The 16,740-nt window shown below is 38.5% G+C and overlaps 1 protein-coding gene across 2 annotated transcripts in view; it reads right to left on the reverse strand.

The window, feature by feature from the left end:
- Positions 1-16,346, reverse strand: part of LOC136243251 (DNA helicase MCM9-like) — a 28,945-nt gene extending 12,599 nt beyond the window's left edge. The window contains exons 1-15 of one of the 2 annotated variants that reach the window (XM_066034767.1): positions 16,209-16,346; positions 6,908-7,004; positions 6,778-6,851; positions 6,666-6,733; positions 6,505-6,616; positions 5,787-5,875; positions 5,697-5,737; positions 5,598-5,650; positions 5,484-5,551; positions 5,357-5,430; positions 5,280-5,312; positions 5,134-5,230; positions 5,041-5,076; positions 4,461-4,571; positions 4,345-4,408 (exon numbers count right to left, since the gene is read on the reverse strand). In XM_066034767.1, coding sequence (XP_065890839.1) covers positions 4,345-4,408; positions 4,461-4,571; positions 5,041-5,076; positions 5,134-5,230; positions 5,280-5,312; positions 5,357-5,430; positions 5,484-5,551; positions 5,598-5,650; positions 5,697-5,737; positions 5,787-5,875; positions 6,505-6,616; positions 6,666-6,733; positions 6,778-6,851; positions 6,908-7,004; positions 16,209-16,266 — 1,075 coding nt within the window. In that variant the 5' untranslated portion in view covers positions 16,267-16,346. Of the gene's footprint in view, positions 1-4,344; positions 4,412-4,460; positions 4,572-5,040; positions 5,077-5,133; positions 5,231-5,279; positions 5,313-5,356; positions 5,431-5,483; positions 5,552-5,597; positions 5,651-5,696; positions 5,738-5,786; positions 5,876-6,504; positions 6,617-6,665; positions 6,734-6,777; positions 6,852-6,907; positions 7,005-16,208 lie in introns of both variants that reach the window. The other variant, XM_066034766.1, reaches the window with a different exon arrangement.
- Positions 16,347-16,740: the final 394 nt, after the last annotated feature.

Here is a 16,740-nt window from a genome sequence, read left to right on the forward strand (position 1 = left end):
ACCTGATTTAGTTAAACTCCTTACAGGCAACATGTTTTTAACTGACCTCTCTATAGGGTGACCTGAACTCTCTACAGGGTGACCTGAACTCTCTACGGGGTGACGCTAAACTGTCTATAGGGTGACTTGTTGGTAGCTGAACCCTCTACACAGTGACTTGTTACGTAGCTGAACGTTCTAATAGAGTAACTTACTAATGGCGCTGAATGATCTAATAGGGTGACTGTACTATTAGAGTATCTCAATTGCGCACTTGCTACACGTAGTTGGATTTTGTATTATGGCTTTTACTCCAAATCTTCTATACTACTGCAAGGACTTTCTATGATAATTATTCCATCTACATGCTGGTTTTCAGCTCACTCTTCTAAGCAGTTTACCTGGTAAGCGTCAAAACTAATATTTTTATTTATTTATGAAAATTTATTGCATAATTGTGACACAGGTTGGGTTTGGTGTCAATCTCCATGGCTTTATCTCGCTTCCTTTCAAACTCCAGGCATGGTTTCAAAGACACAAGTGAAAATGGACTACACCCACTGTCATGCATGATGTCATGTACTATACTAGCTTATATGATGATGTAATGGTGTACTTTAATAATAATAATGAATCAATACCACATGTCAGAAGTGCCATTACTTTCATCATGCCTTTGTGACAACTGACCTAGTCTGAACTATCCTTACAATTTACAAAGGAAGGTTTCTGATTGTTTCTGAACATGGCAGTGAGTCTGTGTGAACTGCCAGACCCCATTTCGTTTAGTAGTGGAAATTCAGCATGCAACTGGCGGGACTTTGTTGAACAGTTACACTGGTTTCTTGTCTGGACAGAATCTAGCAAAAAATCTGATGCAGTAAAGATTGGCATCATGCTTAGTGATGTGGGAAAGGAAGCATGTGAAATTTGCAAAACAGTTCCGTGGGCATCAGCTAGCGACAGCATGAAGTTTGACAAGATCCTTCAACAACAAGAAGGAGATAGTGATTGACCATTGTGAGTATGATAAAGAGGGATGGCCAGCAGCAGTTAAAACAGAAACAGTTTGTGACAGGTTTGTTTTTGGATTGCGAGATGATAATCTGAAAGAAAGACTCCTATAAGAAACTAATATTTTGTTGAGCAAGCTCAGAAGTACTATGTGGCCAGTGTGATCATACACACAGACCAAGAGAGTGCCCAGCGTATGGACAGAGGTGCTCCATTTGCCACAAATACAACCACTTTGCAAGAGTTTGCCGCAGTAGAAATCAGCCTGCAACAGTTCCCAAGCTGCTGATCATTCCCAATCAGAAAAGAAAAATTCACACCGTTGCCAAAGACAACAAAACCTCAGACACAGTCATTGATGAATTGCAGGTACATGGGGTGACATACATGGCTTTCCACTGTTGATGTTCATGACACCAAAGTCACATTCAAGCTAGATAGAGGAACAGAGGCAAGCAGTCTGCCATTTAAAGCTTACAAATGGTTAAAGAACAAGCCGCTAATTGAAGATACAACTGTCAACTTATGGAGGTTCCACTGTTACTCCAATTGGCACATGTGTTCTTCAATGCAAAGGAAAACTCACTACATGTCAAGTCACATTTTTGTTGTTGTGACCAAAGTGGTCCAACCCATCCTGAGTCTAAGAGATTGTATCACCATCCAGATTTCAAACATGTCTAAGGAAATGATTAAAATTGAATTTGCTGATGTGTTTAAAGGGGTTGATAATGTTTAAAAATACCATATTACCTTGAAGGAAGATGTTGTACTTGTGATAAATCCTGCTAGACGTGTGCCTCACTCATCACTTCACAAACTAAAGCAGTGTTTGGATACCAATCTCCAGTGTGGCATAATATTGACCAACCCACCGACTGGGTACACAGTCTAGTGATAGTTGAGAAGAATGGTATTCTGCTTTTATGTTTTCTTAAGAAGGTTGTGAAACGCGAGCATTACAAAATACCTACAGCTCAAGAAATTTCAAGTCGCCTCGCTGGCAAGAAAGTCTCCTCCACTCTTGACCTCAAAGATGACTACTGGCAGGTAGAGCTAGATGAGGCCTGCTGTGTACATTTAATACACTTTTTGGCTGATATCGTATGCCATTTGGTCTCACTTCTGCAAGCAAAATATTTCAAAAGAGGAATGAATTTGACTTTGAAGGAATTGAAGGTGTACATGTAATGGCTGATGATATCATCATTGCAGCTACCACAGTTGACGAATATGATGTAATCCTTCATAACGTGCTCAACAGAGCTTGTGAGCACAAAAGTCAAATTCAACTGGGACAAGCTTCAACTCAGGGTGAATACTGTCAAATATTTGGGAACCATCATCAGCAAAGAAGGAATCAAGCCAGACCCTGACAAAGTAAGCACCATTTCCAACATGCCTGTACCAACTGACAAATTCACTGTTTGCCGCCTTCTTGGAATGGTTAATTCTCTAACCAACCACATTCCTAATATCACAGCATCGCTGCATGACCTGGTAAAGGATTTTCAGTGGGGACCTGAGCAGTGAGCACCAGAAAAGCTGTCATTTTGTCTGACCCACCTGTTCTGCAATACTTTGATCCAAAGGTACGTTCAAGTAGATCAATGTGTCATCTACAGAAGAGGAATCCTGTAGCTTACACATCCCAAAGTCTGAATTCTTCTGAGTGCAACTATGTACAGATAGAAAAACAATTGAAGGCAATACGAATACTGAGCTTGCTTTGCTTGAATTTAGAAATACTTCATTTCAGGGATGGATCTATCTCCAGACCAGTTACCGATGAGCAGATGACTTCAATCAGTGCTACCTATGACCCAATCATTATTGACTCCAGCAATCAGTGGAAATGCTAGCAAACAGCTCACTAAGAAACAAAACCAACAACAGCGGTACTACAACAGAGGTACTAGGTGGCTTCAGAGGGTGACACCATTCGGTACAAATGTGGCTCAGTATGGCAACCAGCAGTAATTGTCAGTAAACAGCCCCAAGATCATACATGATCAGGAATTCACAGAAAAATGTTTTGAGAAGAAACCAACACCATTTGAGGCAAACTAATGAGGTACCATCAAGCAATCAAACAAGTATTTCCCTATGATGATACAGATAGCTCTGATAATATATCTTCACTGCCTGTCAACAGACAGTCAACGGATAAACAATCTCAAGGTATGATAGACCAATCAGAGTACCAACAAGGTACATTGAATCAGCTGATACTTGACTTGTATATAGTTGTAGTTTTGAGTGATTGTAGTTGATTTTTGTAGTATGATTTTTGGATTGATTTTTGTAGCTCATGGCTAGAAAGGGGGATGTCGTGTATTAAACTAGCTTGTATGATGATGTAATGGTGTGCTTTAATGATTAGACTTAGTCTCGTGAATACCACACCCACATTACAGATAACACAAAATAACCATTCTACAAAGAAGTGTACTCATGTAGGTGTTTGGTAAAGTCCAAGTACTTAATTGAAGACAAAACAAGCTTAAAACACTCTAGAAAACAGACGGATACTAAACAAAATTTTCCATGACATTTTGGGACTTGTTTATTCATCATAACAAATGTAGCTAAAATGTTAAACTCTACCTCCAATAATTGATTGCTTATAAAATGGAGTGATTGAATTTGTGTATTGTCTTGAGTACATAGTAAATCAATGAACAAAAGTGAAATTTGTAATGCTTGAGGTTTTTCTACTAGCAGGTCTCTAACCATCTTTGAGACCTCATCACCTTCCAAAGATCAAAGCATATTATGCATACCATTATATAAGAGTAGTTCAAAGCACATAAAAATTTTTAAAAGTGTTGTTGTCATTGCACTCATTCATACACTAGGTAGTCCCTAGGTAACTGAGGCTCTGCTGTACTAGGGTCAAAGACATAGCCAGAAAAAAAGAGTGAGCCATACATGTAGAGTCAGTGACTGCTCTATTAGAATATGTATCTCATTTTTAGCATGTACCAAATTCTGTTTATTCATGTTCAGTGTATTACTGAGGCAACTACCTTGCTTGCCTCAATGGTACAGTAGAACCTTGGTTATCCGAACCCCAATGAGTCTCAGGAAATGGTAAAAGTGTTCAGATAAGTGAATAGTTCAGATAACTGAAGCCCATATATTTATATACAGAGCTCTGTTGAAATACTCTAATAGAACATACACTTGTATTCAAAATACTCTAATAGAACAGTCATTTCCAATTTCGGATAAACGAGGGTACGGATAAACGAGGGTCGGATAACCGAGGGTCTACTGTAGCTATACCAGTGAAGGTATCAAATGTTACTTCGCACTACAATAATAATACTGTGTACATTGATGACATACCTGGATCACCAACTAACAGCAAATGGGACTCCCCCCTGATGTGGTTACCGGATGATCCTCCACCCTTCTGATTGGTTAGAATGTTATAACAGTAGTCAATCAGTGATCACACCCACCTGGACTCCACCAATCAACACTAGCAGGACGGACAGCTTGACGGCATACAAGCCAAACACTTGTGGACACACACTAGCCACTATGTTGTTACGACCCTCTAGTGGCTTGTCCTGTAAAATGTTTTCACTAACAATTAGAGCAGTAGAATAGCACACATGCTAGCTACTTTGAATTTTCTAAGGGACAAACATTTGCTGTTATACAAAATCCAAGAACCCTCCTCAAATCCTTTATGTGCTGAATCCCAGAAGTTTAGCTGAAAAGTTTGCTAGCTGTACAATGGCTGCTAATCTATTTTTATTATAAATAATGCTACTCTTCATTTGGAGATTATAGTAGGTCACTTTGGACTAGTATAGTATGATGGTGTCCAATGGTTCACATATGGTCTGGGGAATACATCACTGGTGTTTTTACAAAGTTACACGGTTTCTTCATTATGATTGGCCAATTATTATTTTTAAAACTGGCTATGTTCAGTTCCTCAGCCCGTACACTCACATGAAGGGCTGGGTGCCACTAAACTAACATGGGACAGTCAGGTTTGCCCTTGTCCTTGATCTAGAGGTCTCCACTCACCTTATATAAGGACCAGTATTGTTCATAGTCTTGTTTCTAATAGTAGTATAGATTACATGATGACAGTGAGACGCCTCTTTAGTAGTTACTGACCATTTCATCTGTAATGACCACACCCCTTTTCTGTTCATTATGGACACTGACATGGTTGCTAAGTAACAGGAGCTCCAAATTAGCTCGTTCACTTTCCCTATAAACACAAAAATATCATTACCATAGCAATAATGAGCACAACTAACTTTACTGGCTGCCATCTTCTAATAACCACACCCCTAATGATGATGGTAATCAAAATGTTACCACGACAACAGCTCACATGACAGTTACATCATCTCCAGGTTTACAAGTATCAACCAATTCATCCAACAACAGCACTATCATCGAACGAGGTATGTACAAGTAGTCAAGGCAACAAACCACACCCTTGCCCCACACACAAAGGATATTTTCCCCACTGTCAACTTCTGAATTTGTTCTTGTACTTTGATCTCTTGGTAGTCACGGTAACTACCTGCATAATGGGTACAATGTTTACTGTTTTAAATCACTATGGTTACCAGGATCAGAGGGTAACGTAGAGAACTTGTTAGATTTGCAATCACCATAGCAACTGTAAAACTGACATGGAAACTAGTCACTTATTACCAAGCAACCACCTGGTAGGTTTAGGTATGAGGTAGTGTTGTTCAAGATCAGCCTATCAGAGCAGAGCAAGACTAGCCCCACCCCATCACTTCAACAGTTACCTTGACAGCAACTTGGGAGTGGCACTTGTCACACTGATAGGTCCTCATATTCTCCAACATGTTAACACGACCAACTCTGATCACCGTACCTAACCAAATGGAAAAGTAGAAGATTTTCTATTAAATGCTCATCTTGTGGTATGTCCTTTAAAATGATTTACTGAAGTTGAAGTAATTTACAGCTAGGTGTTTTAAACATGGTTTGATTTTTGTTGTTGAATGAATGGATAGATGGTATTGCAATTTGTAACTGTAGTATATCCAAAATCGAGTGCAAGTGGGAGGCTTGTCTTATTAAAGGGCAACCCACCGCACCTGTATATTTTTAAAATGTGACTGCTCTTTTAATCCAAGAGGATTTTACACTCATGAATTAGCACCCTGTGAGTCAATGTTGCCATAGTATCATTCTTATTACAACTAATAAATACTGTACAAAGTTTCACAGAAAACCTTCAGTGTGGCAGCACAGAAAATTTTTTTTTGCTCAATTATTAAAAAGGGACAATGATGGCCACTCAATGCAGGTACCCAGGTGTGATGTAGGCAGAGGACAGGAAACTACATTATCACTTGTAACCAGCCTATTACTTATCACTAGCAGTCCATATATATTTTGGTAAACCATGGCTACTTTCCAGGAGTTATAAACACCACAAGCTTGTGTTAGTTTAGTAAAATTTGACTTATTTATAGTACAGTAACAACAGGTCCATACCTGAGAGAGCCAGTAGTTGACCAACATCACCAGTGGCAGGTACCATGTGTCTACTGAGCTCTGGACATAACGGTGGATTGTGTAACCTCACGTGTACATTAGGTTTGAACCACTACAACATAATTGTTATTGTTATATCAGCCTTTACCATCATCCCTCACCAGCTGGCTGTTAGCTTCACTGACATCGATGATCTCATGTTCTAGTTCACGAGCACCATCATCAAATACTATATGTATGGAATTAAATTTGAACAACTCAGATGCACCCTACCTTCCAGCAATCTCATTGGCTGCTCCAGGAGTGCTTGACTGGCTTCAGTGTCACTGTCAAACAATTGCTGCAGGCTATGAACATCATGTGATCTGTACACACCTATCCCATTGTATTTCAATAAACTTACTCCACATTGATCCCATAATGAGCTGATGTGTCTTCTGATGATAATATTGTAACCATGTGTGTGTGGTGGTGTTTGGCTATGAAGTTCTTGAATTTTTCTGGATACAAGTATCAAAAGACAACATAATAATACATTTACTATATTAAAAGTTATTGTGAGTCTCATGGATCCCCCAAGACCTATGTTTGGGTCTCATATTAAAATACTCAAATAGAACAGTGAAATACTCTATTAGAGCATTCACCACATGTACATACATGACTACGCAAATAACAAATTATGTAAGTAAGCTAAACTGTCTGCAGCTTCTGGGGGCTATGCCTCAAACACCTGCAGCTTGTACCAAGTTCCCCAAAGCAGCCAGAATCAATAATTTTGTTAAAAATAAAGTCCATGTGGTAAGTGTCCAAATCTATGTAAAATGCAATGTAAGTCTTTTCAGTTGACAGATTCAGAACGAGGAGATTCAGAATAAGGAGTAAAGATCTGGAGAATTTCAGTAATAGTTGCACATATCCAGAGTGGCCTAGATTGCCACATCGTCAACTTTGATGCAATGCTGGTAAGGCCACACCAAGTCAAACCTTAGTTTCTGTGGTCACCCGCCTGCACAAAAAACCTGGAACCCCGGTTTATGAGGACTATTATTAACCAAGGACACTGATTTTTAAACACTGCAAAAGATCGAGATACTCTAATAGGGCAGTCAGGGATTCTAATAGAGCAGTCACACTACCCTTAACTCTAATAATAGAACGGTCAGGTATATGTGCTGACTACTAAAATATTCTGACTAGTTTCATCCTTGATTATATAGCTATTATTAATGCTTCTGTTACCAGTAACCAAAGTATCTTCAGTATGTAGCATTAACCACCAGCCTAATAGCATCAAATAGGTTATAGCTTTAACTTTCCTAACAATTCAAATGTGGTCCTCTAATGATTAGTCTAGTAACTCTTCTAGTGGATCTAAACTTTTGACTCTTATCACTGAACACTGGTACACTGCCTGAAAAGCTGGTAACATTCGCTGAGCTCAAACTTTTCCATGACTAAATAACTGTATGGTCCTAGATTGGCCAGTGGCAACCCTTAGTTAAAACATCAACTTTCCCACACATAGTGGACTAAGACTTCACATTTGAATGAAGAGTTTCTGAATGTTTAAATAGTTTAATTTCATTTGAACAGCTTAATACTTTCCTGATATAGCTAATGAGACATTTCACTTGGAAAGCAAAAGTAGCTACATGAGCAGACCTTGTCTATAGTATTTAGCTATACGCTGTTTCGCTCAGTTGTTTTAAAGTGGTGTAGCTAGCCATCAACAATTTTCCTAGTGCGTTTTCACAATTACTTATACTGTAAGAATGTTGGTCAATACACTAAAGTCAACATGAATTGGCTAAATTCAGCACATAATAATACTAGACGTAAGAGTCTATATTTATAGTCCTGATCATCCGCCCGCCCGCCCGCATCCTTTTGATGTGACTAGAGACCAAAGTCTTAACATGTAGCCACCAAGAAAGATTATAATGTTTAAGAGCATCCTACCTCTTAGGCACCTCCCAAAACCATGATTTAAAAATAGGCATACACTGTAAGCAGATATGCGACCTCAATCAAGTCTTAATACAGACGTCAAAATCCCACAAAATTTCTTCTGGGTCATTCCGTGTCAAATCAACAAGGAATTTAGGGTCACCTCTCGGATTTTGATGAAACTTGGTGTGTTTGTAGTACCTATGGTGCTTATCACTCATGCAAATTTTTAGCTCCATACATTCCATAGTTTCTGATTTATGACCACAAATATTTTGAATATTTCATGAAAATTTGGTCCATCTCTTGTTACAAAATCAATTGCAACCTTGCACTGTGTAAATATTTGTAAACACAATTTTCAGTGATGGAAGACTGTTGATTGACCTTTCCAGTGATCCCTAAATTATGGGATATCTACTTAATTATAGTTCAAAAGTACTCCATTGAAAACTTTAATCTTTTATATTTTGAAAAATGCTACTTGAAATTTTTCAAATTCTTTTGAGAATAATGATTGGGTCATAGTCTATGTTTGATAAAGTTTTTGTGGTGGGACCACAATGGGCTCAACAGATATAATGAATTATGTTATGGTATGCGGTGGAATTTGCAGTCTATTATTGCTGTATTGGAGTGTACACCTCCAAAAACCACTCGCAACAAGGCCATGCCAAGTTTGTCTTACAGAGTGAAGGTGTCTAGGTACATTGCAACCTGTATTAGTGACCACCTGTATTGAAAGACCATCTATAAGCTGCAGTTAAGTTATACTTCTTTAATGTATAGCACCAAAGCATCAACCCTTTCTAGCAAATCCAAAAAATGGTCCTTATTAGACAGGTTGACTATAAATTACAGATCTGACCACCATGTGTCCATGAACATCATGTAAATGTACTATCTCTTCACAAATACCTTCTTTATTAAGTTGAATACCACTGTAGTGAACTTAGCCATATTTAAGTTGCGTATGTGGCTACATAGATACATACAACAGAACTCCTCAGAAGGGATACCTGGATACCTTGATAACTAGGACACCTGTTTATACGCTGTACTCCCACTGTAGTGGTGCACATACATTTAGACCAAGATACTTCTGTGGCTTCTGTAATATGAGCACTTTATTATGTTCCTAGCAATGGAGGGGTTTTACCATACATGCATTAATTGTACCTCAATATGTGAAATTAATTACTACATTACTTTACATTCATGACCTTTGAAGATCAAGTCATAAACTCATGCACATACTCACATAGGACATGCTGACCACATACTTAACATTTGCCTGTACTGATCTTCAAAGTGTCAACCCAAAATACTTTGAAAAACCACTTTAGTAATTACAGTACTATAAATCACGCATTGAGGTGCAAGCAAGTGTTAATAATATAAAAACTCTTGTTAAAAGTATCTACTATATATAGTGTAACGCTTCAGTTCCCTGGACCATTGATAAAGTGTTCATTTTTGAGAAACCACAGACTTGTCTTGGGCCCAAAATGTACGTACAATTATAAAGTAAGATCATGAGGCTATTAAGGTGCCCAGGTATCCTTTTTGAGGAGGTCTATTGTACCTATGCAGCTATGTACGTAACTTGAATAGTGTAGAGTGGGGATATGTATGTGAGTGCACCACAGCGAGATTTTACTTAATAAATAAGGTATAACTGAAGAGATGGTACAGCATTAATGTGTTTATGGACGCATGATAATCTCATTTATAGTCAACCTGTCTAAAAAGGACTATTTTTGGATTTGCTAGAAAGGGTTGATTCTTTGCTGCTATACATTAATATCCAATTAAAGTATAAATTAGCTGCAGCTTATAGATGGTCTTTCAATACAGGTGGTCACTAATGCAGGTTGCAATGTACCTAGACACCTTCACTCTGTAAGACAAACTTGGCATGGCTTTGTTGTGAGTGGTTATTGGAGGTGTACACTCCAATACAGCAATAATACACTGCAAATTCCACCGCATACCACAACATAATTCATTATATCTCTTGAGCCCATTGTGTTCCCACCTCAAAAATTTTATCAAACATAGACCATGACCCAATCATTATTCACAAAAGAATTCGAAAAATTTCAAGCAGTATTTTTCAAAATATAAAGGATTAAAATTTTCAATGAAGTACTTTTGAACCATAATTAAGTAGATATCCCATAATTTAGGGATCACTGGAAAGGTCAATCAACAGTCTTCCATCACTGAAAATTGTGTTTAAAAATATTTACACAGTACACAGTTGCAGTTGATTTTGTAACTAGAGATGGACCGAATTTTCCTGAAATATTCAAAATATTTGCGGTCATAAATCAGAAACTATGGAATGCATGGAGCTAAAAATTTGCATGAGTGATAAGCACCATAGGTACTACAAACACACCAAGTTTCATCAAAATCTGAGAGGTGACCCTAAATTCCTTGTTGATTTGACATGGAATGACCCTTCTTTAAATTATTAAAAGTGGCACAATGCATGAGTTGCACATCCTGTACAGGGGCGGATCCAGAGTCTGGAAAGAGGGGGGGCACCTTGCTGAAAAAAAGTTGAAGAGCAAACAAAAAAAAAAGGTCACAACAATAATAGCTAGTTATCCTTTACCAAATATATTATATCACGTATGTTATGTAAAATAAAATCCTATTTATAGCTTCCTAAGTAAGCTACACTTCCCCATGAACGCTGTGACTGCTTTATTAGAGTGATTGGTGATTGACTGCTCTATTAGAGTATCTCAATCTTATATACATTTTTTTAAGGGAGGGGGAGGGGGGGGGGGGCACGTGCCCTCCCCCCCCCCTGGATCCGCCACTGCTGTAGATAGTTTAGGTACTAGAAATTTTCATTTCATAGTGATGACAATGTGGTCAAGGTAGTGCTCTTCTGGTGAGTTTCCTCGTGATTAGAGTAACTAAGTGCATATGTAAGCCCCAATGTTAGGTCATTGCCTAGAAAATGTATGGAAGATGGCAGCAGGCTAGTTTCGTCAATCACCACGTAGAACAGTGTACCAGTTTATCAATAGGATGTTTTTCAAGATGCAACTTGAACACCTGTATTAGTTTCCTGGTAATGCTGTGCAATTGATAATACAAAGTGACGTAATCACTGTGCTATGGCTACCAACGATGCTTAGTAGAGAAGTCTGAAGAACTGCCTACCGGTATTTGTGTAACTGGAGCAAATATGGCAAACCTATTATAGGCCACTCCAAATAAATGGTATTGTTAATTTAAAAATGAAGTAGGGATCTATGCAATAAAAAGTAGTGAAACAAGAGATGAATGATGGTGTTACAGCATAGCTCAGTGGGAAGTCCCTACTTTGGCATTGAACAATAGCTAAAGCGCCAAAGTAGGGACTTTCCCACTGAGCTATGCTGTAATACCATCATTCATCTCTTGTTTCACTACTTTTTATTGCATAGATCCTTACTTCATATTTAAATTAACAATTTAAAAAAAAAAACTAGTTTGTTAAATTTTTTGTTGTGGCACAGCTAGCTAAAATGTAACTTGTATTAGTTCACTTGTATTTCCACATCTGTAGGTATGGGGAAGGCAGATACCATCACTTATAAACATCTTGCCTATTTGCTCAGTGAGAAGTGGAGAAGTGGAGTTCCCATATTCTGTGGTTATGGGCTGGCTTCACTGTAGTTTGGGTTCTCCTTGCTGCGCTCTTCAATAATGTGCATCAAGGGATTGCATTCTAGATCCAACCGTCCCTGTGTGCCTCCAGCTGTCGACCTTGCCGTTGCTGAGGGGCACCTGTCTCCTTTAGAACAATAATGTAATATACTGATTTTATATTGTGCTTGCTTCTCTTTTTCTTATAAAAATAGCTATGTGTACCAGAACAATGTAACTTGTAACTGTTCTATCATACATGACTGTTGTATTACAGTATATCTCGAGTCAGCCAAGGGGTGTTCAGTTAGCTAGACCAATAAGGAGTGAGGTGATCTTGTTTACTGTTAAGTAAATAGCTAGATCGTACTCTCGTACTCTATCCTATTAATCCACCTAGATCTTTATTTGATGGGCATGGTCGCAAACCTGGGATCCCAATCGTGAAGTTGCAGATATCTAGCAAGTGTACCTATAGTAGCACCGGGACTGAAGCACTTCTGAAATCCAGCTCTGAAATAATTCTGTGGCATCTAAATATGCTGCTGAAAGAAAGCATTAATACGGAAAATTAACACCTTGAATATGGTTTGTTGATATAACAAGTAAATGAAAAAAAATGAAAAAAAGATGAAGACAAGCAGCCTGATTGAAGATAAAAGAAAAGACAAGGCGCAGAGGGCCTACACTCATTGGAACCCCAAAGGCACATCCCACTGGTGAGTTTGTTATTGTGGCGTAAAATGGTGACCGTGCGCTGCTTCATTTGGTCTCTAGCCTTGCGACTGTGGTAAGGCAGTGAGACTAAAATGAGTTATGGCGATTTTTAAAAATCTACTATATCCAGCCATCTGTGTTTGGTTATATAGTATGCATTATATGGACTAGTACTATTCTGTAAAGGTGATTTTTGTCACGTAAAATGTCTCTAGGATGATTTTTGAAGGTGGAATTTTGGGCGGCATGTGAAATTTTCGGGGCGATCCCTACTTAAACGGTACTACTGTATCATTTGATTGTTTTCTGTCCACCGCCCGCATCTGGTTACTTTCAGCTCTAAATATTCCATTATTTTATATTCTTCCATTATTTCCTGGTTATTCTTGCATACTGCAAAGGCTCAGTAAAAGCCATCTTGTAGCAGTGTCAGCAGTGCTATAAAGTCAGCATAAATTCACTTTTGTGTTACCTTTTAAAAAGGTACAAGCTAAACGAGGGTCAGCAACAAAGCAAAAATTTTCCTCCAAGATTTCGGGATTTCACTGGGATTTCAAGATCTCACTGGGATTTCAAGATCTCATGATCACTGGGGGTATTGTCTCAAGATATGTAGATATTATGATTCTGTGAATGCTATCCCACTACGGACCTGTGAGAAGGCTTAAAGCCTGTGAACACAGGAGTCAGAAACATGTAACTAAAACGATCAGGAACTTTACAGGCCGATACTGTGTTGTACTCAACTATCCTGCTATTATTAATAATAATAATTATTATTATTGAGATTCAAAAAAAACAATTAAGATTTCATCAAGCTTTCAGGATTACACATATATACTACTAGACTTCATTTACCGGTATGAGACCTACTATTAAAAGAGTTATCCATTTCATTGTGCCTGCAATTGGTTACATGTAGCTATGCACACTGGTTATTAATTATCCTGGCACGGCCATCCCTTCTATCAGAAATTAAGGGTCTTGTCACATACTTTTGCAAATGGAGTAGTATGCTGGTACTACATCACGATAACCTCATAAGTTATTGGCGACGTCTTTCCCAGTCAAGAGGCCAGCAAAAGTATTGTGTGCTTGGCATCTAGAAGGGATATCTCAACACATAATAGTTGCCATCACCAAGTACAAGTAAAGTTATGCATAAAAGCAATCTGATTGGTTACACCAGTTTTTCATAATCTGGCACAAGTATGTGATGCTAGACAGACCAGACCTTTAATTTGGACAGCTGAGCCAAACTAAGTTGTGATGTGATGTGAAGAAAGATGGCTATTATTCACAGCAAAAATATTCGCATCTAACAAATTGTGTGATAGTTTTATATTATACACAGAAGGCATTTGGTAATCTTTATAGAGCCAGGTAAACTGCATTGGTTGTGATATGTTTTGACGAAGTGCCCCACCCATATTGAGAAAGTTGCCAAGGTAGTACCTGGAAGCCAGCCTCCATGTAAGCCAGATGTGGCTTGTTCACAAAATCACATACAGCTAGACTCATGATCAACTCAGGAGAGAGCCAACCAAGCATGCAACAATGTAACAGATAGTGCTAGGAAACAACCAAATTGCCACCTCGACAATTTGCCTGAACAATACTGCCCTTCCACTAGTGTTTCTCCCAAATTCCATCCCTTCACCTGCATACACAGGCTATGTGGTACACACACATACACTCCATCTCTACAATTATCTTGTGCTCCACTTCTTTGTAGGGTCTTAACTTAATCTTCCACATCATTGTCTTCCGGCTTGGTCCTCACTGTGCTGTGCTGACCCACTCTGTATGGTCTCACCTGTCAATAACTGATACTTTCCAGTCATGATCACTCAAAGTATCACACAATCATTAAACAACTAAGAAATATTCGTACTCGTAAGTCCATGGCACACGTACTATCACTTGTGACGTCACCCCAGGTAAGATGGGTATCAAAAACACATGTTAAAAAACACACACGCAAGGATCATGTGATCTAAATATCCGTAATTATACGGAGAAACATATCACTTGGAGATCTCGGATTTCACTTGGGATTTCAGTGAAGACCTCCAAGATTTCACCCTTGTTGCAGACCCCTTGAAACTGAAGCATGCTTTTATGCAGCTTTTTATAGCTGTGTCAGGCAAATAGTAGCTAGAAAAGCTGCCAGTCTTATAATGGAAATGGACCACCCACATGCAAATTAGTCTGGCGGTGCCCACCCCTTCGCATAGAGTAAGGGTCTGGTCACTCTAGCATTCAAAATTTGTAGCGTGTTACCGAAAACAGGTAACACCAATCAGATTGCATTATTGGTAATTACTAAATGTTTGTGACATTTGTTTTGGAGTTATCATAGATACCGTAATGCGTAAAAGAGTTTTTGTGAAGATGCGATAGTTATGATTTAGGCTGCCTGTAGTTGCCAATAGGATGTTCTTTAAAAGAACAAAAGATGGAGGTAGTGAAATAGCCTTGTAGTCAGAACTGATGTACTCATAAAGCTGCCTAATCAATATTGTTAGCAGCCTTTCATTAATCTATCTTGCAAACTGCTTACTTTTGTGTGGCTAATAGACGTGCCATCCTTGCTGCCATTATTGACATCATTGTTTAATTACATACCATTGTTACAACTCTGCTAGGGTGACCAGACCCTTCCTCTTTATGCAAATAGGTGGGCGCTGCCAGACAGACTACATGCAAATATGCCTCACAAGGGGGTAACACACAGGCACTCACTGTAGGTAGATCTGCGACCGCGGTCAAAGTCTAAGTCAAAGATCAAGGCCACCACAATCATGCTAAGTCAACAGTCTAGGGTAAAAATTTCTATACCCACAATTGAAAAGTACTAAAATATCGTTGCTAAGTCACCAGTCAAAGATCGAAAAAGGCTCTTAGTCACAGATCAAAGCAAAATTATGGCTGGTCAAGACTTTGACCGCGGTCACAGATCTACCTACAGTGAGTGCCTGTACGTCACCCCCTTGCCTCAGTCCAGGACGGAATTTATTTGGAGTGACCATATCAATCTGCAGCATTTAATTTTCGAGCTCTACAAGATGCTGTGGCTAAAACATACACTTTTAACCTTTAAAAATCCTTTTGTCTTTAACCATAGATATTTATTATTATTATCAAGTCTACCAGTTGGGCATAACAAGTCGAAATTTCATCTTGACTTGTCCCGTAGAACAGGTAGAACACAGCCTATTCGAAATATTTATACTTTTTGATTGTGGGTTTCAAATTTTTGTCCTGATCGAGTTTACTACAGTTGCAGAATGACCTACAACGAATGCCTGTGTCACAATATTTATTAGGCTGTCGAGGCTCTATGGTTACGAATATTTCAGGTAAAGTGATATAAGTAAGCTTACCTCGAAGTTTTGCACTCGTTTCCGCATCAGGAAACTGCACCGTGCTATCATCCATCATCGGATTTCATAGGGACTAGATTTCATTCGCACTCCAATTTCCCGCGAAACACTCACGTGTCATTATATTAAAACATCACGATGTAAGTCACGTGCACGACATACTGAATATCAATGATAGAGCATGCAGTCATGTAACAACCTAGCTGGATAAAATTTCCGTGCTATACACTGTAACAAGCAGTGACTTATAAAGGTTGTCATGTCACTAGTTCAAACCATGAATATCATGTACTCATGATAGCTACCATATACACAATTGAGGCTATAGTATTTGTTGTCATGTACTGCACGTATTTACTGGTGTCTGTGTATATTTATGTATTTTAATGTCTAAAGAACGACGCTTTAGCTGATCATGATTGTATGGAGTTTCTGAAAATATCAATCAGTAGAATAAGCAGACACTATGCACCAACTCGACATTAAAATGCATAAATATACACGACAACAGTAAGACTTAGTACAGTGCATG

Source organism: Dysidea avara, chromosome 13 (assembly GCF_963678975.1).
Source record: "Dysidea avara chromosome 13, odDysAvar1.4, whole genome shotgun sequence".
In the NCBI taxonomy this organism is placed as follows: domain Eukaryota; kingdom Metazoa; phylum Porifera; class Demospongiae; order Dictyoceratida; family Dysideidae; genus Dysidea; species Dysidea avara.